General features: G+C 38.1%; 2 protein-coding genes and 1 long non-coding RNA gene across 4 annotated transcripts; 2 read left to right on the top strand and 1 right to left on the bottom strand.

The window, feature by feature from the left end:
- Positions 1 to 8: 8 nt before the first annotated feature.
- On the bottom strand, positions 9 to 27,187 carry chrna5 (cholinergic receptor, nicotinic, alpha 5). Of its 2 annotated transcripts, none has more exons than XM_082526849.1 (7): positions 27,129 to 27,187; positions 7,490 to 7,624; positions 4,871 to 5,022; positions 2,532 to 2,641; positions 2,129 to 2,306; positions 1,347 to 2,042; positions 9 to 1,183 (listed from the first exon to the last, which is right to left on the bottom strand). In XM_082526849.1, exons 2-7 carry the CDS (start codon positions 7,572 to 7,574, stop codon positions 1,025 to 1,027), a joined length of 1,380 nt encoding a protein of 459 aa, XP_082382975.1. In that variant the 5' UTR covers positions 7,575 to 7,624; positions 27,129 to 27,187; the 3' UTR covers positions 9 to 1,024. The 2 variants fall into 2 exon arrangements, with proteins under 2 accessions (XP_082382975.1, XP_082382974.1); XM_082526848.1 differs by lacking the exon at positions 27,129 to 27,187 and adding an exon at positions 7,960 to 8,656.
- On the top strand, positions 9,385 to 14,324 carry LOC309702226 (UDP-glucuronosyltransferase 2C1-like). Its single transcript, XM_082526755.1, has 2 exons — positions 9,385 to 9,498; positions 10,444 to 14,324. The coding sequence occupies exon 2, from the start codon at positions 10,444 to 10,446 to the stop codon at positions 12,025 to 12,027; it is 1,584 nt and encodes a 527-aa protein (XP_082382881.1). The 5' UTR covers positions 9,385 to 9,498; the 3' UTR covers positions 12,028 to 14,324.
- Positions 22,556 to 25,623, top strand: LOC309702289. Its single transcript, XR_014275415.1, has 3 exons — positions 22,556 to 22,613; positions 22,698 to 22,778; positions 23,105 to 25,623. It is a non-coding gene; the product is annotated as an uncharacterized lncRNA (long non-coding RNA).
- Positions 27,188 to 27,318: the final 131 nt, after the last annotated feature.

Below are 27,318 nucleotides of genomic sequence, written 5' to 3'. Positions count from 1 at the left end.
TGTTTCCATATAAGAACATAACTGACACACATGCAGTCAGCATAATAATAATTGTATCTATTGTGGTCATATAACTGTAGCCTTCTAAAAGGCAAAGGAATTCAAGGAAATTGTGGAGAAATGCTGATCTTTTATTTACCAAGACCAGCTGTTCTCTTTCACAATTGTGCACCTTGTCAGATTTTGTGTTTACCTGCAAGAATAGTCTATTTTTAAACTACTAATGAATCTGACATTGCTGATAGGGCATACTGTGTAAAAGTGAGAATCATGATTATGTTCTACAGTTCAAAAGATCATCAAAAACTAGTACATAAAGCTTAAAACGTGTCCTAGTGCCTTCATGGGGTATGCTTTTCCTCATGTCCTCATGAAGGGATTTATGGGAATCTCTGGGATTTGTTCTTGCCATATTGTATTGTGCTTTTTCCAGAACCAACAATAAATCCACTCAATGATGCCAGTAAACAGACAAGGCCAAATACATGTATCATATTGTACTGTTATTTATTTATATGTGAAATGTGGACAGAAATGCAGATGATCTTTTCTAAGTAATATTTAATCTCAAATGCAGAATTTAGATTAAAATCAAGTTCATCCTATAGTGATTATGTACTCTGCTACACACTAAGTCTCATATTATACCCTTTCCCTAAAGATTTTTAAGGGTTTTTATGTTTCAGTTGTGCTTTGTTGAAAAATATTGTTTATCATAGACACATTTACAAATTGGTAGTATTCAGTACATATGTCTACTCTGAGTACATGTTTGTTCATTATTCCAGTATCAATCAACTATATGCTGAAAGCCTACATAAGAACAGTACATGTTATGGATTTGAGACAAAGCCTGTTTCTCTCCACTCTGCAAACAAGGCACCCAAAGCTGTAGCTGTGCAGCTCTGGCACACCTATAGCAAACAGAATAACCCCGAGCAGGACTATAATCATATCTCAAATATGACTAGAAGTAGCTGTTTATGTGCTTTGCTTCAATTTTTGGTTAGTCTAACTGTGGTTATTAGAGGATACTTCCAGCATGGCTAGGGACAATGATACTGGCCCATTTGTAAATAACTGGGATGAAGAGGAGAGCAGAACCAAGGACTGACACCAAGAGGAAGGCCCACAAAAACATTCGATCCAGAACCTGGGCTACAAACTTCCAGTCTTGAACAACCTGTAACAGAAGAAGCACATGGCAGTCTCTATATTCTTAATGGTTATGGGGAGACACATATATAAGCTAACTCAGGGTAATGAATCCGTAATTTTTCCAAGTTTACTGTCTTTGTTGTAATTTGCGATTTTGTTTTACAAATGAAAAAACCCTCAAAACTCACCTCTCTGACCTGATTTTCTTTAACCACATGCATGGTAATGTAGCGAATAGACTCCAAAGCAGCTTCTAGGTTGTGTCGAGTGTAGAGGAGCTGAGTGAGCTCAGGTGTCGAGCTCTTTATCCCTTCCAGTCCCACCGCTTCTCTAGCCCTGGCTACTCCAGCTGTGGCATAACGATCCACATGGCTGCGCATGCATAACAATTTAGGAAGTCGATGCAGGAAAATTTTCCTCACCCAGGGTGCCATACTGTGATGTGTAGAAGAAGAGCGGTGGTGGATGTTGATGGCAAAGACAGTAATAATGATGGAAAGTGTGACAAAGATCATGGTAAAGACCAGGTACTCCCCAATGAGTGGGATTGCTTTTGAAGAGGAGGGGATGATCTCCTCAATGACCAGGAGGAAGACGGTAAGCGACACCAACACTGAGGTGCAGAGAGAGATCTTCTCACCACCATTTGAAGGCAGATAGAAAACAAGAATGGTAAGAAAGGACAAGCCAATGCAGGGAATGATGAGAAAGAGGGTGTAGAAAAGAGGCAACCTGCGGATAATGAAGAAGTAGGTAATGGTGGGATAGGAAGAACTGCCATCAGTCCTCAGACCACGGCTGCCTGTGGCTTTTACTATCTCCCATTCACCATTGTCAAAATAGTCCTGCTTGTCTACGTGGAAGTCCTCCAGAATTATGTCCACCTGTTAAATCAAAAAGGGAATCTAATTAATCAGTGTTTATTACAATATTAATGTACTGCAGATGCTGTTATATAATAGAAATTCACCTGGGAGCCATCATAGGTCCAGGAGCCAAACTTCATTGAGCAGTTCTGGAGGTCAAAAGGAAAGAAGGTGACATCAATGGTGCAGGCTGACTTGTAGTTGGCTGGTGGTGTCCACAATATTGTACCATTGTACTTCACAACGGCCTTGGTGATAGTTCCCTCAAAGCGTCCATCAGAACTATTAAGAAAAATATGCCCACATTTTAGCTAACAGCTTCTTTAAGAGTACTCCTACAACATCCAGAACAACAACTTCCTTTACTTCATTTTAATCTCCCCACTTTTTTTCTTTGCTTTATATACTATGAAAATCATTTGGAAAATTAGGAAAATGTAAGAAAAAAAGAAAAAGCTTTTCATTATATCTTTTAATAACCTATTTATATACAGTACAGTGACATACTTATCATACAGTACAACATCCGGCAGCCATAGCCTGTCTGAGGGGACACGGATCGATGTGATGCCCAGGTATTCATCAGGATTCCATCTGAGTTTCATGTCAGTCCATTCCTACGTGAGGGAAAAGAGTCCATTTAACAATTAAAACCACAACTAATCTATCAATGGGTTGCTAAAATACATATTAAACTTATTTGAAAATTCATATCCTTTCTTGAAAGTCAGTTTTTGTAATAATTTCATGGCACCTGAGCTAGTAGCTGGTTGACTTAGCGCAGAGACTGGGAACAAGGAGGAACCGCTAGTTAGAAGTGACAACAACTTATTCTTTAGACTAGAGAAATTTGGTAGTGGTGGCAAAGAAAATGGAAAGTGATAAGGACTGTAACAAGATGACTGGATAGAAGAAAAAAGGACGGTTACGAACATCTGGTTTCCCTCAAGCTATCATAATGGAGGGAGATGACAGCACAACAAATCCTGTCTTTAGGTAATTGGTATTTGGCTGGTAAGAGGTTCTGAGAAGATAGTTTGGTGGTAGAAATACGATCCAAGCCATAAGTCATTGCCAGTTATTATTTAACCAGTTAAGAGATAAAACAAGGAACCATGAATACACTGGGAACATGGCTCCATACAATGAACAGCTATGTCAGTTTTATCTGGCAATGTACCAGACTATGATAAAAATAGAATAGAATAGAATTCAACTTTATTTTCATTGCACATGTCACAGGTACAAGGCAATGAAATGCAGTTTGCATCCATCTAGAAGTGCTTTAGCCATGACTGTCAATATAGATATGTAAATATATTACAGAAATGGGTCTATTATGGTATGTTATAATGTACACGGTATGAAGGTGTGTTATGAATATGCTATAACTATAAGTATGTACAGGCTGTAGTGAGTACGAACTATGTATGAACAGGATATAAATATGAAAAACTATGAAATAAAAAAACTATAGAGAAATATGAGATATACAGCTATACAGAAATGTGAACTATGCAAGTTATAAACAGTGTTGAATTAAAAATTATCGTATTGTACAGAATGATTATTTACACAGAAGCAGGCGTGTATTCAGCCTCCCCTTACGAAATCAGGTTTATAGGGTGTTAGTATAGCTTGCTGGATTGAGAGTGTGACTCATATGCCTCAAGGCTATTGCAGTAGTCTAGATTCAAATCTCCTTTGGGGCATTTCCCACTTAACTTTCCTGGCTCTCTATCCCAGCTTTCCTGTCCAGTCTATGCTCTTCTGTTATAATACATCCTAAAAAGCCAAAGCAGCCATTCCCAGAGTGAAGACTGCTACTTCTATCCAGTTAATACAAAGTGTTAAGGCCCATGTGTGACCCACCTGTCACTGGCAAACAAACTTCAATACAAGACCACTAAAACTTAGGCCAGAGTAATATCACAACTTAACCACTAACCACCACCCATTCCTCCTGACTATATTCCTAATAGTGTAATTTCCTGCTGTTGGACAACAAAATCCTGAGACTATTAACCCTTCAATCTTAATCTCTACAGATTATAAATATTGCCAAGGTCAGACAGAATATAATAATATAATTGAATGCTGCTACTCATTTAACAATGCAGCAGTTTTCCATCTACATTTAGTACGAAACACGGCGGCAACGCTATTCACAAACACTCAATGCAAGAAACATTTTACTTCAGCTCTTGCAGAGCTACACTGGCTTCACAATTCCTGCAGAATCCAATTTAAGACTGTATTGATTACTTTTAAATCACTACATGATAGAGCTCCACTTTATATCTCAAAATACTTAACTCTTCATTAAGCAAGCAGATCTCTCAGATAAGAGAATCAATTGCTGTCACAGCTTCCACATTCAAGCCTTAACACAAAGCCGGTGAGTACCTTTACTGTTTTGGCCCAAAGACTGTGGAATAAGCATCCTCCTATTATTATATGCCGTCTTTTTATTCAAGGGCTTTATGTATTTTTTAATATTTCTTGTAAGTTTAGATTAGAAAGGTGCTATAAAAATATTAATGGCGCAACATGATGTTACATCATTTTGTAAGTACAGATATAGAGGTACTTGCCTGTTTCATCCAAACATTAGTTGTCATTAACTGATTTTTCTCATCCTAGAATTGTAAAACAACACATTTTGTACAAAAAACATTCACATTTTATATTAAGTGATACATTATATTTTTAGAGAGCAGAGAACAGAGCAGTGATTTAAATGGCATTTAATCTTTGAACAAACTATTTTATGTCCTTTATATGATTTCTTGGTAACAAATAGATAAACATTATCACAGTAATAATCAGTGCTGATTTATACTCACCACGTCAACAAGCTGTGAAATAGCTAGTCCAAACCTCACACGGATTGTCTGGTTTAGGTATTCCACTGGACGAACCCATTTCTGGTAGTTTTTAAAGAGATATTTGAATAGTTTGTCTTCTGCTTTTGCGTAGGAGGAGAGTTTTGGAATACCTAAGAGATGGAAAAGACATGATTTTTAAAATATCTATATCTATCTGTCTATCTAGCTATACTGGTTTATTTTAAGGTAATTCAGAAAATATAGCATTACTTATTAACAGGGTAGTCATGTTAAAAAAAGTTAAACCATTCCCTGTATGTTTTCAAACAGCACTGCATTTACCTTTCTGAACTTATATTAGTTTTATGTGTAGCGCTTCTGGCTATGACCTCTGCAAACCAAAGTTAGGAACCAAACTCATACTGAATATATAATTAAGATTACTACATCAAAAGAGAATGTATGAAGCCTTTACAATGAGTGCCAAGCATGGTAGCGAATATTTTCTACTTAGCCTTTGCTAATGGAGTGATCAAAAAGAAATGTATTTTTGAATATAGCATTCAAAATACATTTTTAGTGTTTAGCTGGGATGTTCTGGGTGATGATGGGTTAGCTAGAGACAAATTTAAGCAATAGTTTTTTTTCTTTTAGGTTCCCAGTCTGTAAGATGCCATCAGTTAATATTTGCAGAGTATAGCCTCAGAACGATATCCAAATAAAACACTGCAGTTAGACTGTGCTTCATGCACGTGTACTGATGAAATGTATGTCTGCAATTTAAAATGTAATCAGAGGAAGCACTGCAGCGATTTGGCTCAGTTCCTATTTACTTTGTACCATTCCTTCACTAGTGTGAGTACCTGATATGTCTATACACCTTTCTCATCACATCACTGCACTGTGAGTTATATGCAGCAACGATTGTAAATAATGCGGACATTCTCATTTGAAGGATAATCCTATTCAATAAAAGTCACTGCTTTCTAATGTATCCTGCCATCTTTACTACATATGTAACAAAAGTAAACATAAGATGTGAACTTTTAAACATGACTTGAACTTGGACTGTTCACGGTGAATTGTGGAATTGCTGTTGATGCCAAATTTTAGGAAAATAGTTTTAGGCAAGAATATCTTTAGGCATGAAGTTTTTCTTCAGCTGACTTGTTAAAACACAAACAACTACAGGGTGCTAAAATACACTGAGTGTTTAACAACCATTTTAATTCATCTAATCCTAGTTTGTTCACTATATAAACTAAATTTCTTTATAATCAAAGCACTTATAGAGTAGGTGGCATAGATTGTGGTCATGGCATTAAACCAATTCCACCACATTAAGGGTTCAACTGTTTTACAACTGCTGCATCGCTTTGCTGTATCAGAATACCAGTACAAACAAGAAGCAACTGATTCTTCACTTCCATGGTAATAAACTCAATTTATGGATAGTGAATGTGGCTCCAAATCTACCTCAAGACTGACCACAAATATGTGGTGTCACTCTCAGGCTGTGTGGATCAATAAAGACAAGGCTTCAAACAGCCTCAATCAATGACTGTGTGATCAGCAAATTCATCATCTCTCAGAGCTTCTTCTGCACTGTCACCAGCATCCTGCTTGGGTGAAAAACAAGCAGGAGAATCTTCTGGATTCTACATTCATCACTGATGACTTATTGGTAACCTGGGAATGTGCTCAGTCATAAATGATGTAGTAAAAAGTTGGTGTTTAGTATATGAGAAAAACCTGGAGCTCATTCATTATCAGTGTCAGCAAATGTTGAATTCTATCAGCAAATGATATTTACACATAAATACTGCGTAAAAAATATTTCATGTTAAATCATTTACTCAAATGAATGCTAGCTTCTGCTTGTTCAGTGCAATAGGAAGCATCTCAAAACACTAAGCATGTAATGCAATAAACATGGAATATATAATGTGAGTTGCTGAGGATTCCAGTGATAAATTCTCTAAAGATCACATGCTGCCACAGTCAGGCAAATATGTAAAACATTAATAACAAGAGATCACAAAATAATGGACAAATAAAGTATATTTGTATATACGTTAATGATGGCAGCAGATCTTTCTTCCCTCCCGTTGGTATAGTTTATATTATTATTCCTGTCCTTTCTCACTTTCTACTGTTCCTCACCTGCCCACCAATAACCTCTACTAAGTTAATTCTCCAAGAGTGACTTCAGTTATTCTTTTGTCATAACCAAAGGTTATCTTTTCCATCCACTTATCCACACAGACCCTCTGTTTTCAGTCAATGATAACGAATGAAAACAGAGTGTTAATTATTGATGTATTAGGCGAAAATCGTGTGTCATAGTAAAAAGTAAGCACTCTGTTTTTTCAGAGGAAGTCTATTTAAAATTGAACACAGTCTTTTAGTTACTAGCTTTAGAATTTTTTACATATTTGATCAGTAAGAGGATAGCTAACTTGTTTTTCTAAACTCACAGCAAATGCACAAATTATAAAATGTTATATTAACATGCTGACACAAGTCACTCCTTGTAGCTGAACTCTTGCAATTTTTTTTCAATATTCTGTAGAAAACTCTGCTACTCTGTCATCAGTCATCTGCTACTCTGTCATCCCCAGGTCATAAAACACTCACGTAGTGAGTGGCACAGGTAGCACCAGCACACCAATGGCAGCAGCAGTGTGAGAGAGGTGGCTGCCCCTCCTGCTCTCCACATCATATCAGAGGTGGCACTCGATCCACACAGCTGGTACCTTGGGCATCCCAGAGCTGGAAAATAAAATATTCAAAACAATAGTTATTAAAAACCGTGGCTTCTTTATACATCTGGGTAAATAAATCTTGCCTTGGGTAAACGCTCAAATCCCAAGTTATTCGTCTTTATTAAAGCCGAATAAAATCTTATTTAGGGATTTCAGGGGAAAGGCTGTGAAAAACAAATAAGCATCATCTACACTAAATAATAAACTGCAACCACACTTATAACATCCAGAACAACATCTGCATAAGTCAAGAATATGTTCTACCTTCACCTTGCTAAGATGACCCTCTCCAAGATAAAAATTACATTTTAATATGTGAGCATGCAGCTGCTGTATCCATACCTGCTCTGAGGTTGTCCCATTAAGAGTGATTAACAGTGGATGTGAAGGTAGTTAGTGTCCAAACAACAGCGGCAGTGCTGCTGTACTGCTCCTCCATTACATGCAGGTTCTTTCTCTCGCCTTACACAGATGCTGCTTCACTCCCTGCTGCCTCCAATTGTGAACAGGCAACGCATGCTCATCCCCTCCTCCTCCTGTTCCTTAGGAGAGTCCGCCCCCAGCCCCCAGCACCATCACCGTTTTCCATCCTTCCCGTTTCTCTAACATTCTCGTGGTCACTAATAACAGGCAAGAATAATTGCACCCTCCATGCAGCCACCTCATTGCCTCTCCACAGCAGCTAATGGTAAGCTCTGCCACTGCCACTCTGCTTTGCATCTAACCAACAGTTTCCAGATCATTACCTGGTGCCCACTGCCACACATGATGATGTATTTTGTGATACTTGTCCCCCCCCACAATTCTGTGTCAATATGTTTGCTTCCATGGTGACAGCATATTGTGGGATGCAGAAATGTTAACATGCAAGGGGAAGATAAATATTAACCAAATTCTGTTGGAAAACCATTTTCCAAAGTCAGTGCAGCATATTTACATTTTACTGTCTTATCTTTTGTTTTATAAAATACTAAATACATAACAAAACACAATTTTGTGTGAGTATGCAGGGCTTATGTGTGTAAAAGCAGTCTTGTTATTTAGTATTAAAACCTGTTAAATATAACCTATTATACTTTTCATAGCATCTGTGAAACGGTAATGGGAGACCTTTCTGAAAAATATCAGAATTATCTGTTACATGCAAATCTTTACAAAAAAAAATCAAATCCTGGAAAAAACATTTCAGGATTTGCAGATGAGCAGAAGACATTCATCTCTTGCAGTTATTTCACAGCCAAAGTTTTAGTATGTGCAATAAACCACCATAGATGCACCGACATGCATCTACATAGGCTATATATCGACATATGAAACTCTTATATATTATAAACCAATAAATTTAGAATGGTTGCAAATTTAGAAACGATCAAACCTCATTAGGGTCGCATAACATTTACATGACATTACACAGAAACAAATATAAAGCTAAGAATTAAGAATCATTCAAACAAAATTACAAAATGAATACAGAATGACTTATCCATTAAGAAATGCAGCTTCAATATAAACCTTTCAATGCATAACAAAAAGAATCTTTATAATGGTTAACGCCTACAGACTGTGCTGACAAAACACTGGAATTTAATTCCTTATTCAGTGAAAATGAAAGTGTACAATTTCAGTTAATTCATAAATGACGCACTAACTTTGATCCAGAGTACATAAAAACACCTTTGCTTTCCAAGTATCCCCGTCACCTTTGAACACAGATAGATAGGGTTATTACTTCCTGCCTTCCAGGCTTCAACGTGCATCCTGGATTGTGATTCAGTTCTTCTCTATCCTGCATAGCAACATTAATTGAACAGATTTCGTTCATTGGCGCTCTGGAAAACAGGCTCTTTACATTTCTTGTGTGGAGAAACCAAACGTCCAGCAGTAAGTAGAAACGCTCTGTGTTAATGTGACTGTATATACGGGAAATTAACTTAACCTTGCTACTCCACGTAAAAGCTCTGCTCAAATTGCGACTGGAGTTAGTGGCCTACTCTTAAGCTTTGTGGGTTTTTGTGGACCCCCCGCCCAAAAAACGGTGTTGAAAACCACCGAGGGTCTCTGCTCCAGTCCCCGGGTAGTTGGGGCTTCCTGTTTAGCTGCAGAGAGGGTTTATTGTCCTTGGAAGCAGTGTCAAAAATATGTGGTACAACTGGTGTGTGGGCTACGCATGCTTATGCTATTGTTGATCCATCAGTCAGACACGGAGAAGAGCAGAGTTATAGCATACAAAGAGCCGAAGCAGAACGTTGAAAACAATGAAAAGTATCGATTGCAGCCACCGTCTGCACTTTCAATACTGCAGTTTTTAATCTTTATTGTTTGTTTCGTGCTTCTTCCGTTCCCGGTGAACTCTGTCGTAGCTCCGTTCTCTACATTCAGTGGCTCTGCTTCTCTATTTTGTCAAACAATCAACATCCGGTAGACTCTTACGTCATCCGCTTTCAGCAGCTCGCTGTCAGTATCTTTTTATTAATTAAATAAAAAATAAAATAAAAAACCTCCCAATTATGCAGTTACACGCCTTCTTTTTTAAAACGTGCAACCTACCTCAAGCTAATAAATTATCTGCACCAATGACAAAACGTGTACCAACTTCAAATATGTTATTATAAATATTATTACAAATTCAAAAATTTCAGTGATGAAACAGAAAGTTGCTTAATAAATCATGAAAGTGCAAGAGCATATATGGATGGCTTGTGATTGCATCACTCTCAAACTTTTCATTGACAAAGTAAAAAAATGTAGTTTTAAATTTTCATAGTCCGTTTCCACTGTGAACATCTTTTTCATGTCAGTAAATTCATTTTTTTTTCTTCATTTCAGATGAGGGTGATCTATTGCTGCACTGCTTTGCTGCTGCTCATTTCTATTCCCAGAGCCTGTGAAGGAGGTAACATCTTAGTGTTTCCTTCAGAAGGCAGCCACTGGGTAAATATGGATATTCTACTAAAGGCTTTGCACTCTAGAGGACACAGCATAACAATTCTGTGTTCCAGTAAAAGCTGGTACATCAAGGATATTTCCTCTAGTTATAATATTTTAACAGTTCCGGTGGAAAACCCTGTGACTCAGGAGATTATGTCAAAAATGGTGGCTAAGCTCATAGAATCTGAACAAGGTGCTCTTTCCTTGTCAGGTTTTATCCACATGGGTGTAGGGCTGTTCAGCAAATTTGTTGACATTCACAGAACTATAGGTGAACTTGTAACAGCAATAGTAGATGACAAACTGTTGATGAGAAACTTAAATGAAAGCAAGTTTGACGTGATACTCGCTGACCCCTGCTGGGGTGGTGGAGTCATTGTGGCCAAATATCTCAACCTTCCTTTGGTTTATAATGTTCGCTGGGTAATAACTGCAGATGCTCATTTTTCCATAGCTCCATCACCATTATCTTACATTCCTGTGACTGGAACTGGGTATACTGACAAGATGACCTTTTCTCAGCGAGTTACAAACGTGGTTTTACACATCATAACACAAACACAAAACAACCTGATGGCTAAACTAGTATACCAGAAAATAACTGACAAATATCTTGGGCCTGGTTATGATTTTAATGAGTTAATGACTGATGCAGACATTTGGCTGATGAGAGTGGACTTTGTGTTTGAGTACCCACGGCCCACAATGCCTAATGTCGTTTATATCGGAGGGTTCCAGTGCAAACCTGCTAAACCTCTGCCTCAGCACTTGGGGGACTTTGTGCAGAGTTCTGGAGACTATGGCTTCATCCTCATGTCTCTGGGGACTTTTGTGACTGAACTTCCTGCTGACATGGCAAATGAGATCGCTGCAGCTTTTGCTAAACTACCACAGAAAGTGATCTGGAAGTATAAAGGTGACAGACCAGCCAATCTGGGCAATAACACTTTACTGGTGGACTGGATGCCACAGAATGACCTTTTAGGACATCCAAAATTAAAACTATTTGTGGCACATGGAGGAACAAATGGAGTCCAAGAAGCTATTTATCATGGAGTCCCAGTTGTGGGTATACCTGTGTTTTTTGATCAGTATGACAACCTGCTACGTCTGAAAGACAGAGGAGGAGCTAAGATACTTACATTAGCTACAGTGGACAAAGACAACAACTTCCTGAAGGCCATAGAGGAAGTCCTGAATGATCCCTCGTACAGGACGAACATGCAGAGACTTTCCAGGCTACACAGAGATAAGCCAGTAAAGCCACTGGATAACGCCCTCTTCTGGATAGAGTTTGTCATGAGGCACAAAGGAGCAGCTCACCTGAAAGCACAGTCCTACAGAATGCCCTGGTATTCCTACCACTCTGTAGATGTAGTTTTGTTCCTGGCTGGAGCTATGCTGCTTGTGCTTTTAACCACTTTCTACTTTATTAGGTGTATATACACTGGGATGTGTAAACGTAAAGTGAAACGTGAGTGATGGAGGATTTCAGTAATGCAGCACTTTGACAAAAACCCCATTGTATTTCTATTGTATTTTATTGAGATTTTATTCAGAATTATATTTTCGTAAAATATTTCTGAATGCATATTGTGATTTCATAATAATGAGCACAAATAAAACACTTGAAATGATTTTCCAACCACAAGATTTACTTTTTTGGTAATAAATACTTACTAAATGGAAGCCAGTGCCCTCAGCTTTGCATGTGCCTGCATGGGAGTGGGATCACTGACTGCTGATGCAGATGGTGCATAAAAGTCAACAACACTCTGCTGACTAAGTAACTGCAGGCTTCCAAACCTCCTCTGACATTAGTATGAGCACAAAACTGTAAGCTGGAATGGGTTTCATGGCTGAGAAGCTCATGTAAATATAATATGTAAGCAGCCTGGTATTTTTTTTAATATAATATATAACACAAAAGGTGGAGCTGAGAAGGAGGTGGAGTGTAAAGTGAATTCCACATATGCCAGCAACTCTAGGCAGAGTAAAGCAGTTTCAATAGTGTAAAGTGTGTACTCTGCATGAGATTTCACAATGAGATATTTCCTGGGTCATCAGCTACTATAATGGACTTGATATCAGCTATTTTCATTTTACCCAGTGACAGGTGTGATTCTAGGTTCAAGCTTTTAGGGGGCTCAGCTCACAATCATAATGTCATACATGCCTTGTAATTGATATTAAGGGAATATGCTGATTGAAAATTGAAAATTCACATTTAAAATTGGATACACATTACAATGTTACCTTCCAAAGCAACCTAATTAGTTGGATGGCCTATTGTAGTTTCTAAGAATAATTCTGAGTGAATAATCAGAGATTCCAATCTATTCCATCAGTTTTAGTGTGGAGCCTTTAGTCATCAAACCCAAGGCAAAGGCTCAGTTGTGAAAGAAGTTAAATCAAAATTTGTGGCAAAGCAGACAAGAATAAAAACATGCACAACACTATTTCAGTCTCTTGATCACACAGTTCACCAACTCATCAAGCACTTCAAGTAGCATTATTCAGCACAAACACTGGAAAATCACCCTGCCATTCCATAGACATATACACAGAGCAAACTGGTAATAGAGTTGTTTCATATTAAAATTTTTGAATTCATAAAACACCCTCTCTTTATTATGCAGAGGCATCACAGAGCATCATGTACACCAATGTCGAGAGTGGAGAAAAGATTCTGTCACATCAATATAGTGGCAGCCATCGTGTTCAAGCCATGTTTACAGGGAGTGCAGAATTATTAGGCAAGTTGTATTTTTGAGGAATAATTTTATTATTGAACAACAACCATGTTCTCAATGAACCCAAAAAACTCATTAATATCAAAGCTGAATGTTTTTGGAAGTAGTTTTTAGTTTGTTTTTAGTTTTAGCTATTTTAGGGGGATATCTGTGTGTGCAGGTGACTATTACTGTGCATAATTATTAGGCAACTCAACAAAAAACAAATATATACCCATTTCAATTATTTATTTTTACCAGTGAAACCAATATAACATCTCCACATTCACAAATATACATTTCTGACATTCAAAAACAAAACAAAAACAAATCAGCGACCAATATAGCCACCTTTCTTTGCAAGGACACTCAAAAGCCTGCCATCCATGGATTCTGTCAGTGTTTTGATCTGTTCACCATCAACATTGCGTGCAGCAGCAACCACAGCCTCCCAGACACTGTTCAGAGAGGTGTACTGTTTTCCCTCCTTGTAAATCTCACATTTGATGATGGACCACAGGTTCTCAATGGGGTTCAGATCAGGTGAACAAGGAGGCCATGTCATTAGTTTTTCTTCTTTTATACCCTTTCTTGCCAGCCACGCTGTGGAGTACTTGGACGCGTGTGATGGAGCATTGTCCTGCATGAAAATCATGTTTTTCTTGAAGGATGCAGACTTCTTCCTGTACCACTGCTTGAAGAAGGTGTCTTCCAGGAACTGGCAGTAGGACTGGGAGTTGAGCTTGACTCCATCCTCAACCCGAAAAGGCCCCACAAGCTCATCTTTGATGATACCAGCCCAAACCAGTACTCCACCTCCACCTTGCTGGCGTCTGAGTCGGACTGGAGCTCTCTGCCCTTTACCAATCCAGCCACAGGCCCATCCATCTGGCCCATCAAGACTCACTCTCATTTCATCAGTCCATAAAACCTTAGAAAATTCAATTCAATTCAATCTTTATTGGCAGACTTCATGTCCATAAAAAACAAGACAAAAAACACACACACAACACCCCCCCCCCCCAACACAAGGTATAAACCATTAAACATATATATGTATATAAATAAGTATCTAAAACATTTGTAAAAATATAAAACCATAATATACATAAAACACAATTACTTAAAATAAATCAATAAATACACAAACACTTTAACCAGTGCTTTCTGAGACTGGATGAATAACGGGAACCACTCAGTGTCGGATCTGTAAGTGCTACAATTATACTGTTACTCGAACCATCCAGTCGTTCTCTAAAACTGAACATTAACTTTCTTAAAAGTGCTTTAAAAGTCCAAACACCCACAGCTACAAACATCTGGCTGGCACTACCACTTCTAGGTATCCTGCAAAGGATTCTCATCGCATCATTATATGCAACATGCAGCTTCTGCATGCTACATTGTTTGTAGGATGACCACAAGGGGGCAGTATATAGCGGTGTGCAATACGCTTTAAACAAAGCCACTTTAACTGGAAGTGAACAAAAGCTGAATTTGCGTGCAATAGTATTTGCCTGCACATAGAGCTTACATCGTTGTCTGTATATGTCATCATCATCATTCATATTTGCTCAGTAATAAAGAAAAATCAGTGTGAAGAGAAAATTGTAGAAGGCAAAGGAACTCAGACTCAAGATATCTCATACATGTGCACACATGGACGATCCCCCCCCTCATCCCCCGATGCATCCTGCAGCAACGTGTGCAGGACAGATTTGAGAGAGACTTAAACAAGTTTCCAGGGAAGTAGGAGTGGCAAAAACATTTCCATAAAAGGAGAGACTGTTCGCTTGTCAACTGAAACAGGAGATAACTTTGTATGTATAGATTCCCATATAAGGGGAGCGAGAGAGAGAGCGCGCTAGTTTGTCTGCACAGGAAATAGTGTCGTATGTCACAGCATTCCTCTGCACATACGTCTCCACTCCCCCTCTCTATAGTGGTTCCAATTCACAAGCTCTTCTTCCTTTAAATGAAGCTACAACTAACCATAATCACAAAACTCAAAAATCTTTCATCAATCAGTCTTGAGATATTTCTTGGCCCAGTCTTGACGTTTCAGCTTGTGTGTCTTGTTCAGTGGTGGTCGTCTTTCAGCCTTTCTTACCTTGGCCATGTCTCTGAGTATTGCACACCTTGTGCTTTTGGGCACTCCAGTGATGTTGCAGCTCTGAAATATGGCCAAACTGGTGGCAAGTGGCATCTTGGCAGCTGCATGCTTGACTTTTCTCAGTTCATGGGCAGTTATTTTGCGCCTTGGTTTTTCCACACGCTTCTTGCGACCCTGTTGACTATTTTGAATGAAACACTTGATTGTTCGATGATCACGCTTCAGAAGCTTTTTGAGACTGCTGCATCCCTCTGCAAGATATCTCACTATTTTTGACTTTTCTGAGCCTGTCAAGTCCTTCTTTTGACCCATTTTGCCAAAGGAAAGGACGTTGCCTAATAATTATGCACACCTGATATAGGGTGTTGATGTCATTAGACCACACCCCTTCTCATTACAGAGATGCACATCACCTAATATGCTTAATTGGTAGTAGGCTTTCGAGCCTATACAGCTTGGAGTAAGACAACATGCATGAAGAGGATGATGTGGACAAAATACTCATTTGCCTAATAATTCTGCACTCCCTGTAGAGTGGTATGAATCCTGTAAAATGCTACAATTATTATCAATATTTTTTAAGTTTGCTAGTGGAAAAGCATGCAAAGCACAGATGAAATACATGAAAAATTACTTTGTTAAAAATGCAGGGCTTTTTTTCAGCTAGCTTCATTATTTGTTCACTTGTTCTTTTGGTTCGTGTACAACCTCTCGGGCCTCTCTCTCTGTCTCCATCTTCCTCAGTCGACTTGAATTATAATTGCTGGTGTTACGGATTCAAATATTGGGGATGGATACAAGAGGAAAAACCACAATAACAACACTGGTCCGGCCGGGTTGAGTCAAACGAGGATTTTAATAATCACACGCGTGGGAGATGGACACCGTACGCAGACATCATCAGATCTCAAAATGGTCGAGCATTGATCAAACTCTTATAGCCTCTAGTGGCCCCCACCTAATCATAAAAGCCTAAACATTCACATTCTTTCTCTCACACGGCGCCTAAGCTACGACCTTGGCTCTCTGTTTATCTGCTCCTGCTGAGATGGGGCAGAAAACTCCAGCATGTTCTGTTCTCTTCTAATCAGACAAATAAGGCGATGACTTTCTGCGAACAGTATTTCTTACAACTCAGCAGTATAATGCATCATAAAACAATATCATTCATTCACAATAAATCAGCAGTCTAATGTAATGCAAATCAGTTTAACAAAAGCAATAGTTATCACCTTCTTCTAATTCAGGAGCATAATGCAAACTAGAACTACATAATAATTCACAGTCTTTAATTAGGGGTCTAACATGGCATAAAATAATATTATAATCCCACACTGGAAAATATCAAAAATATAATCATATAATAATTATTATACGAGCAGGTCTGGGGTTTTAAAACTGTTCAGCACACTGCTAAATTATGCAAAATCATCATCAGTGAATGTGGGTAAAACAGAAGCTACAGCTTTATAATTTTTTGGTGAATTTGACTACATGTCACATATTAATGATAAAGGAACTGACCTCCCAGCCCATTCTTCATTCAGTGCTGCTAGTTTCAGTCATTGTGCAATGTACTGTTTATAAAAATGAGGAAACCTGCAGTCAGCTGAGACTGAAGATGTCACTTGGATGAGTGACGAAACGTTTCTCCCACTGAAAACGCTACGTCCAGATGAACAGAATCAACCTTTTGGGATTGACTACATGTCCACTCTTTGCTTCTGTTTGTTCTCTCTTTTTGCATTCTTGATCCTGCTTTCTCCCTTTCTCTCCTCCTCTTTCAATCTTTGTGGCATCACCCAAACTGATCCATAAACTTCATCCATCAGGCTGTCAGGAAGCTTAACTCCCTCCCGATTCTGCCCCCTCTCCCCTCCACAGTCTCACTGAACTCTGTCACACACACACACTCTCTCTCTCTCTCTCTCTCTCTCTCTCTCTCTCTCTCTCTCGCTCTCTCTCTCTCTCTCTCTGACTCACTCACTGGCCTGCACCAGTTACCAGTCACTTTGTGGAGCATTGGACTGCCATTACCTCATAAGACTTTGTTGTTACACTATCTCTTACCGCATACTACTAAATCTCCATTTGCACTATTTGCCTATTTGCACTACTATGCCTCCTTACTTGAATATTGTATATTGCATAGCTTTTTTTTTTTTTGTTATACGTAAAATTGTATTGTATTTATTTAAATTTTTACTTTTTAATTATTTTATTTGCATTTTTTAATCACTAGGGTTTGAGAGTAACGAAATTTCTATTCTCTGTATGTCCTGTACATGTGGCAGAATTGACAAATAAAGTTGACTTGACTTGACTTGATATCAGTCTTTAGCAATATTCAAACTGATTACAGCCTGCTGCTGGACATAGACAGGAACCATCATTTTGACTTACTGTCACCTGGATTTGGAGCTGTACTATAAACAAACACTGAAACCTAATTCCTAACCAGAATAGGAATAGAAAATTTTAAAAAACTAAAATAACAGCGCACATCAGCTAATAATTAACTAATAATCCCTAGTGATTTAAGTTACAACAACTAACACTTTTGATGTTATCTAGAGATAAATAAAAATAGGCATATACTTTATAAGATACAGCAATGTCCCTGCATTATTAGAATAGTTTGCACTTTTGCTATAGTTCAGTAAAAGCCTGTTTCAAAACTGCATCACTGATTTGTCTCATGAGATTACCTCTTAATCTTCTGTCTGCCAGCACAACGAAAGTATAATTAGTCTACTGATGACAGACCACGCTGCTGAAACAGCAACATCATGACATAGGACAGAAAACCTGTTTTCATGCTGCCCTGTAATGTTGTTAACTTGAATGAGTTTGGGATTGTGTTTAAAAAAATGCTTAATGACAATGCATTGAGCCATAAAGCCTAGTAGACAAAGTACTCACATAAGCAGATGTAATTGTCAACATGCACTTCGATCTAGGTATAAAAGTCAATAAGTAACTTCATTATCACGAACAAATTACCTGTTGCTTCCGGAAACTCACAGATACTGGGCTTTAGTGCATCTTGCATCGGATGCATCGAGGTTTAGCTCCTCCGCTACGGACTACATAATTACATACAGCTCGGTTTGTCGCTACACAAAGCAGCCCTCTTAACACTGACCTTTCCAAGAGAAAGAATGATATGATCACAGTAAGTAAACCTGGGTTAATGTGTTACTGGCTTTATGTTGGCTGAGGAATGTTGCTGGAATTTACAAGTTAACTTTGCAGAAAATGGTGCTCAGAACGTGGATAGTCTGGGAATCACATTTAAACTTAATAACTAACAGGCTGCATTAATCAAAGTAATAATAATTATCAAGGACACGAACTGTTAGTGTGTTTTAGGGACTAGTCCTTTTAATAAGTGTTTTTAATGCGCTACTATTTGCATAATTTTAAAGCTCGGATACTCCTTTTGGCAAGGACATCCCCTTTCGAAATCGGAAAATTTACAACGGGGAAAAATGAAGAAGTAATTTTATCTATTTAATGATATAATGAAATTGCAGCCAAGTTAGAGGAAAAAAAACCCTATTTGAAAAATTATTGAAAATTATTTTGTGAAAAATACAGGGGTTTTTTTTAGCCAACTTCACTATTTGCTCACTTGTTATTCCTGTTCTTGTACAACCCTCAGTCCTCTTTCTCTGTCTCCATCCTCCTCAGTCAACTTAAATTGCAGTTGCTGGAAAATATCAAAAATATAATCTTATAATAATTATTATAAGAGCTGGGGTTTTATAACTGATAACAGTATAGCACAAGTTATGTGAAATTACCATCAATGAAAGTAGGTAAAACAGAAGCTACAGTTTTATAATTTTTTGATGAATTTGACTACATGTCCACTCTTGTTTCTTTTTCTTCTCTCTCTTTGCTGTCTTCATCCTGCTTTCTCCCTTTCTCTCCCCCTCTATCCTCCTCTCTCAAGATTTAAATATTACAATGAATATAAGTTATAAACTGATCCATATCAGTCTATAGCTATGTTCAAACCAAATATAAGCTGCTGCAGGAAATAGACAGGTACAACTAATTAGTCTACTGATGACAAACCACGCTGCTGAAGCAGCAACATCATGGCATCGCAACAGGACAGAAAACCTGTTTTGATGCTGTCCTGTACTGTTGTTAACTTGAATAAGTTTGGGAATGTATTAAATAAAGGCTAAAGAGATAAAGACTCGTAGAGAAAGTTTTCACATAAGCAGACGTAAATGCTTAGCATGCACCTCGAACTCAGTCAATAAGAAACATCAGTATCACGAACAAATTACCCGTTGCGTTCGAGTACCTCAGAAATATTGTTTTTTACTACGTCTTGCGTTGAGGTTTAGGTCCTCCCGTACAGACTACATACACCTCGGTTTTACTGGTGTCAAGCCAGCCTCCAATTCCAGCATTGCAGTCAAGCTAGCCTCCACTTTGTTTTACATTCCCTGTGTATTCTGATGGCAAAAGATGTGAAAACCTGATTTCAAAATAAAAGCTCAATTAAAGCCATCTCCTTTTGGATTTCAAAGTAAAAGCCCTCTGAATGTTTATTTTTGAACTACTGTTTTAATTAATTCAGAATGGAAAACTCACGTTTCCACAGACTAGTTGCAGTCTATATTGACAGTATACAACCCCATAATGATATCATGTCAATATTAATCATTCTTGTTTTGCCTTTCAAAATAATGGCCCTTTCAAATTGACCATATATCAGTGTGCATTTTCCATGAATTCAGAAAGCTCTAAAATGGAAAATTGCTGTTTCCACAGAATAATTACTGTCTATATTGACAGTATTCCATCCCACAGTGATACCATGTTGATCTCAAGTCATTCTGATTTTGCCTTTCAAAATAATAGCCCTTTCAAATTGTCCATACGGGAAATAATCTTTCAATGAATTCTGATTTCTCTAAAAAGATAAATTCTTGTTTCCATATCATAATTTCACTCTAGATCAAGAGTATGCAACCCCACAATGATACCATGTCAATATCAAGTCAGTCTGGTTTTGTGTTTCAAATTAATGGCTCGTTGAAATTGCCCATTTAAGACCTACCTTTCAGTGATTTCAGAATGTTCTGAAAAGGAAAATTCCTGTTTCCACAAGATAATTCAACTTTAGATCAACAGTATACAACCCCACAGTGATACCATATCAAAATCAAGTCAGTCTGATTTTGCCTTCCAAAATAAAGGCCTTTTTAAATTGCCCATATACGACCTACTCTTTTAACGATTTGAAAATGCTCTAAAAAGAAAGATTTCTGTTTCCACAGGATAATTCCACTTTAGATCAACAGTATACAACTCCACGGTTATACCATATAAATTTTGAGTCAGGCTGATTTTGCCTTTCAAAGTAATAGCACTTTCAAATTGACCACATTTGACTTACTCTTACGATTTCGAAATGCTCTAAAATGGAAGATTCCTGTTTTCACAGGGCAATTACACTTTCGATCAAAATTGTCCAACCCCGCAGTGATACCATATCTATATAATATCATTCTGATTTTGCCTTCCAAAATAAAAGCCTTATCAAATTGCCAATATCTGACTCACTTTTGTAATGATTTCAAAATGCTCTAAAAAGAAAAATTCTTGTTTCCACAGGATAATTTCACTCTGTATTGACAGTATACAACCCCACAAAAATGAAAATTGCTGTTTCCACAGGATAATTTCACTTTAGATCAACAGAATCCAACCATGCGTTGTTACCATGTCAATTTCAAGTCATTCTGATTTTGCTTTCCAAAATAAAGGCCTTTTTAAATTGCCCATATACGACCTACTCGTTTAACGATTTCAAAATGGTCTAAAATGGAAAATTCCTATTTCCACAAGATAATTTCACTTTAGAATTATTCTGAACTGTTTTTTTTTTCTTTCTGTTATCCACATATATGTTTTGATGTGCAATGGTATTAGTTTGAATGACATCTCCAAGGCCCTTTAATTTATAATTTTCTTTTTTGTTTTTTTTCTTTTTACTTTGTTTGTCAAGTATTCACCACATTTAAAACACACAAAAAAAGACAATAGTTAACTTTAAAATTAGTACAGAGGTGGAGAATAAACTCAACCGTGGTGTCTTTTGTCTTATGTAGTCAGAGAGATTATTGAATGTTTGGGTGGATGTATTTTCCTCTGTGGTAGGTTAGGATTTGCGCCCGCTACCCCGGGCTCTGTGGGGCTTGGTGGTGGTGCTAATGTAGGCCCCTATCCAGATGGGCCTTTGTGGCTTCCTGTGGTGCCTACTGGGGTCTGCGGGGGACCTGACCCCACGAGGGAGTACTTTGCCTTCACTTCCCTCTCCTCCTCATCCCCACTCCATCACATCGCCACAGATGCAGGGCTTTGGGGTACAGTTGTTTCACTGAGGTGGGGGTGAGGCATTCCTCCTGTGTCCCCTTCTGACCACCTGTACCTCAATTTTATTCCACAACCTATACATCAACATCACTTGTGCTGGGCATGCTGAATGGCGTCCAAGGGATGGTCTGTGTATTCAACCTCTCCTAAGTTGCCGGTGCCCACATCTCAATTTTAAATACATGTAGTGGATAAGGTTTCTCGGCAGGGGCCGTGCTGACACCAATATTTATTATTTACTGTTACTTATACTTATCTAGGTTGTGGCTGTGGTCTCCCTACTGTGTTATATTTTTTCTTGTTTTCTTTTCTGTTTTTTTTTCCAGTAGGTAATCCAATGGAATTTACTGTCTTGTCTCACCGTCCCTCATCCCCTCTGTATTTTCCTCTCTTTTGAACGTCTCTTGTCTAAGTCTTAATCTTTCTTATCAACCAATTATGTGTGTTCCTTTGATAATAACTGCAAATTTAAATTTGCATTTCGTCAGGTTAGTTCTTTTCACTTAAATTTTTTTTTAAAATATATTGTATTAAATTATGTCGTTAAAATGAAATTTATTAAAAATGTATGCTGTTCTCTACAGAACTTGTCTATACCAGTCAAAGGGGATTCAGATAACGGACAAAAGCCACCAGAGCAGGGTCCATAAATAAAATTCTATGTGTTTGCTATTAAATATGTTGATATACCACATTTTAGTCAATCTATTACTGTTGAAATTATCCCTAAACTGAATATTGTTACGGGTAATGTCATTTTCAACAGGAAGAACTATCAGCTGCCACTTCTCTGACACCGGACATCTCCGTCTCCTGAGCAGGTCAGTCTGTCTGTACTATCATAATTTCTCTTTAACATTTACATGTAATTACACTAAAGTTACACCCCTCAACTCATGTAATAGCAACCAGAAAAACTATCAGCTGCCGCTTTCCTGACACCGGACATCTCCTTGCAGGAGGACGGACAGCTGTCTCCTGAGCAGGTCAGTCATTAAAATGCTTTCAAATAAGTTATGATTGGTGCTAGTATCATTGTTTAAATGACCACGTTATATTACATAAAAATATTTGTAAAAACACAATATACAATTAAATAAAGAATTTTATCAAATGTTGTAACATAGAATGCAATTTCTATTTAATGACAATTCTCGACATGAATTTTTGCTATATATTCCAAAATTAAAAACACTGGCTGTTAATATACTTAAAATACACAAGTATTTCAAGTATATTTACAGATATTACAGTAGTTATGTAACATGGAACAAAACTTTTTCTCACTAAATGAATTTTTTCTCTTTTGTAGCCTAACAGCAACTCATCTGATGATGGATTCATAAGAATCAGGGTTCCACTTGAACCAACTTTTTTTTTTCTTGAAAAGAAAAGAATGGGCTAATCTAAAAAATAAGAGATCCCAAAGAAGATACAAGGGACTACAGTGGACAAATCTGATTTCAGACAGACTACGGACAGTGTTTCCATATTGTTCCTTTGCTTTCAAAGGGCACAGAGTCCAGGCTTTGGACTCAGTAAGAAAGGACCCTTTCTTCAGGTGTCTGGGTTACTGCAGTTTCGAGGATTGTCCAGTGACTGTCAATGTCACTGTAGATAAAGAAGACGATCTAAAGGCGAAAGTAAATTTTCAAGATCTCGAGTGTGTGCACAACCACTATGAACTGAAAAGAAGACCAGTAAGAGCTCATAAGAGAGATAAAATTGCCATGAATTGGAAAAACAATTACCCAGAGCCATGTATCTGGAAAAAATGAGCAAAATGGATGATGATGTTGTGCAATCGGGGTGTAGAGATGAAGTTCCAACTCCTCAAGTGTTGAGAAACATAGCATTGGAAATCCGAAAGAAAAGTCGTCTTCATCATAATGAGATTATGAGTCTCCAGTTAATGGTGGCAAACAAGAAGAACAACCCAGAGGATGTATTGCAGAAAGTGATGTTACATCCAAAAGGTGCTTTTTTATGGTCTTCCAAGAGCATTGAAATTTTCCAGAGCCGCTGTCGGGAGGACTTAGTTTATTTGGATGCTACAGGAAGTATCATGAAAAAAAGAAAGTGTTTGCCTCCTTTCTGTATTTACGAACTTGTAGTAAGGAATCCATGGAAAACATGCTCTCCCCTACCAGTGGCTACATATTTAACATGTGACCATACCACTGCCTCGGTCACATATTTTCTGGAAGCATTTCTGACTGATGTTGCAAGGGCCTTTGGGCGCAAAGCCATGCATTCAGCTGTAATGCTTACGTGTGATGGATCTATGGTCCTAATGCAAGCTGTCTGTTTAGCTTTAGCAAAAAAAAATCTGTCGGACACAATAAATCATAATTATAACATCACTTCGGGGAAAGGAAACAAGGAAGACTTCGAGGTTCCAATTCTTCACAGATGCCTTAGTTATGTTATGAAGAATGCCAAGGAGATCTGTAAAAAGTAGTAAGTGTAGTCGTTTTAATACAGTATTCACTTGTTTGTTTGTTTGTTTTTTATTGTGACATGTGACATGGCATTTCATTTTTCACATGGCATTTCATTTTTCAATTTGGGAAAACTGTTTATTACTGTTTTGGAAACACTTAAAGATAATTTCTTCTTAAACTGCAGTGCACCAAAGAACTACCATCTTGCAATGCACACTGTTGGAGTCTTCACTACTGCAACTTCCTTAAAAGACCTCAGTGACATGGTTCAAAGTGCTGCAGTTGCTTTTGGGAGTCCTTGTAGTGGTGAGAATGTCGAAAAACATTTTCACAACCTGCAGTTATGGATGCAGAAAGCCAATGTTGATGTTGATGGTAATGCTAGAAACTCAAAAGCTGATGAGGACCTAAAGGTAAACTGAAGTCAATTTTTATTAAAGCTAAAGGCTACACTTTTGTCTCTTATACTTCTTTTTAAATACTTTGGAATAGCATAATAATCACAAGTCACAAGTAATTTGAAATGTTTTATACAGGTTTGATTCAGCTGGCGCCAGCGGGATAGCCGCATGAGTGAAGATGGTGAATGTTTGGGTTTAGTGCGAACAACTGCATCCAATTTTTGCAGTTGGTATAATGTCCATCACTGGTCACCAATTATCTCAGTTCCCATTGTTCTTCTCCAAGATGTTATCCATATTGCAGAGCCATGAGCTTCTCCAAGATCTTATCCATACTGTGTTCAAAACACAGTCTGAGTACTCACAGCCCTGCCAATCGTCTATCAAGTCGGCCAGCCTTATGGGATTTTGAACAGCTGTAGCAGCTTCTTGTTCTTCGACAAGCCAGGTTCAAGCCAGCTCCAATCAGCCCGAACTCTGTTATCGTGGTTCCTAATACATAGGTAGATGTCGTTCAATGTCCTCCATCGAGTGTCGTCAGACACACAATGCAACCGACCATCGAGTATCCGGCAGCAAACGTCTCTACAGGACAATTGGATGAAATCCATATTTCTTTAGGCTTTAGAGGACAAGACTGAGAAACTCTTTGAGGGTTAGAGTTAGACGAGACTAGACAAACACACAGAAGCAGCAGGGAAGCCAAGGAAGGGAGAGGGGGAAAGATGCGTCCGCCTCCTCTGAGAGCCAAAATAGATGAAATGTATGTCTGCAATTTAAAATGTAATCAGAGGAAGCACTGCAGCGATTTGGCTCAGTTCCTATTTACTTTGTACCATTCCTTCACTAGTGTGAGTACCTGATATGTCTATACACCTTTCTCATCACATCACTGCACTGTGGGTCATATGCAGCAACGATTGTAAATAATGCGGACATTCTCATTTGAAGGATAATCCTATTCAATAAAAGTCACTGCTTTCTAATGTATCCCGCCATCTTTACTACATATGTAACAAAAGTAAACATAAGATGTGAACTTTTAAACATGACTTGAACTTGGACTGTTCACGGTGAATTGTGGAATTGCTGTTGATGCCAAATTTTAGGAAAAATGGTTTTAGGCAAGAATATCTTTAGGCATGAAGTTTTTCTTCAGCTGACTTGTTAAAACATAAACAACTACAGGGTGCTAAAATACACTGAGTGTTTAACAACCATTTTAATTCATCTAATCCTAGTTTGTTCACTATATAAACTAAATTTCTTTATAATCAAAGCACTTATAGAGTAGGTGGCATAGATTGTGGTCATGGCATTAAACCAATTCCACCACATTAAGGGTTCAACTGTTTTACAATTGCTGCATCGCTTTGCTGTATCAGAATACCAGTAAAAACAAGAAGCTACTGATTCTTCACCTCCATGGTAATAAACTCAATTTATGGATAGTGAATGTGGCTCCAAAGCTACCACAAGACTGACCACAAATATGTGGTGTCACTCTCAGGCTGCGTGGATCAATAAAGACAAGGCTTCAAACAGCCTCAATCAATGACTGTGTGATCAGCAAATTCATCATCTCTCAGAGCTTCTTCTGCACTGTCACCAGCATCCTGCTCAGGTGAAAAACAAGCAGGAGAATCTTCTGGATTCTACATTCATCACTGATGATTTATTGGTAACCTGGGAATGTGCTCAGTCATAAATGATGTAGTAAAAAGTTGGTGTTTAGTATATGAGAAAAACCTGGAGCTCATTCATTATCAGTGTCAGTAGAAAAGATACTTACACCTAAATACTAGGGGTGCAACGATGCACAAAATTCACGGTTCGGTTCAATACTTTGGTGTCACGGTTCGATATTTTTTTGATACAAAAAAATGTTCATGCTTTTTTAATGTCATTTATTAAAATTATAAATAGATATTTTAACTCAAAAGTACAGTTTTTAAATTTAATGTTGCTGAAACATCAAAATAATACAAAAATAAATCTATCTGATCGAGGAATCACTCATCTTTGGAAAAGAGAGTTTATTACAGAGAAATGGCTCTTTCCAAAATAAAAGCTATACTACACGCTTCTTCTGGGCTATATTCTCAGCAGCATATTAAACATATCAGGTCCCCATAAGGAGAATCATGTGCTAACGGCTGTCTAAATGACTCGGGTAAAGTTTGTAGCATGCGTGCTTGTTGTTTTTGTCTGCTTCCACTTGTCTTTGCACTAGGATGATGTCAGCGTGAATGTGCAGTCATATTCGTTGTGTTCCCACTAGTGCTGTCAGCGTTAATCTGAAATGAGGTTAATGCCGCAACACGGCAAATCTCCGTTAACGAGCTACCGGCGGATCGCCCCATGCGTGGGGCTGGACGGTGTCAACACGTTAACGAGCTAACTGCACTAACGCACTAGTTCCCACCCATGTAATTGAGCATTGCGTGGCACATCCGACATACTGTTTTACTTTTGTCCATGACGCGCTTACCTTCAGGGTCATACTTCACATGAAGACTAAAATAGTTCCAAAGGCCAGATCTGAATGAGGGTGGGGGAGGTTCAATTTGCCATGTTGCAACGAGTTTAGCTTCTGTCTTGCTAGCTTGCGCTGCGCTCAGTGGATCTGCGCTCAACAGTGCAGCCTAGGCGGAGTAGTCGAACGCAGATCCACTGAGCTC

This window comes from Aulonocara stuartgranti, assembly GCF_965226115.1.
Source record: "Aulonocara stuartgranti genome assembly, chromosome: 1".
NCBI lineage: Eukaryota > Metazoa > Chordata > Actinopteri > Cichliformes > Cichlidae > Aulonocara > Aulonocara stuartgranti.
The sequence above is the reverse complement of the archived record's forward strand: the minus strand, read 5'-3'. Positions and strand labels throughout refer to the sequence as shown.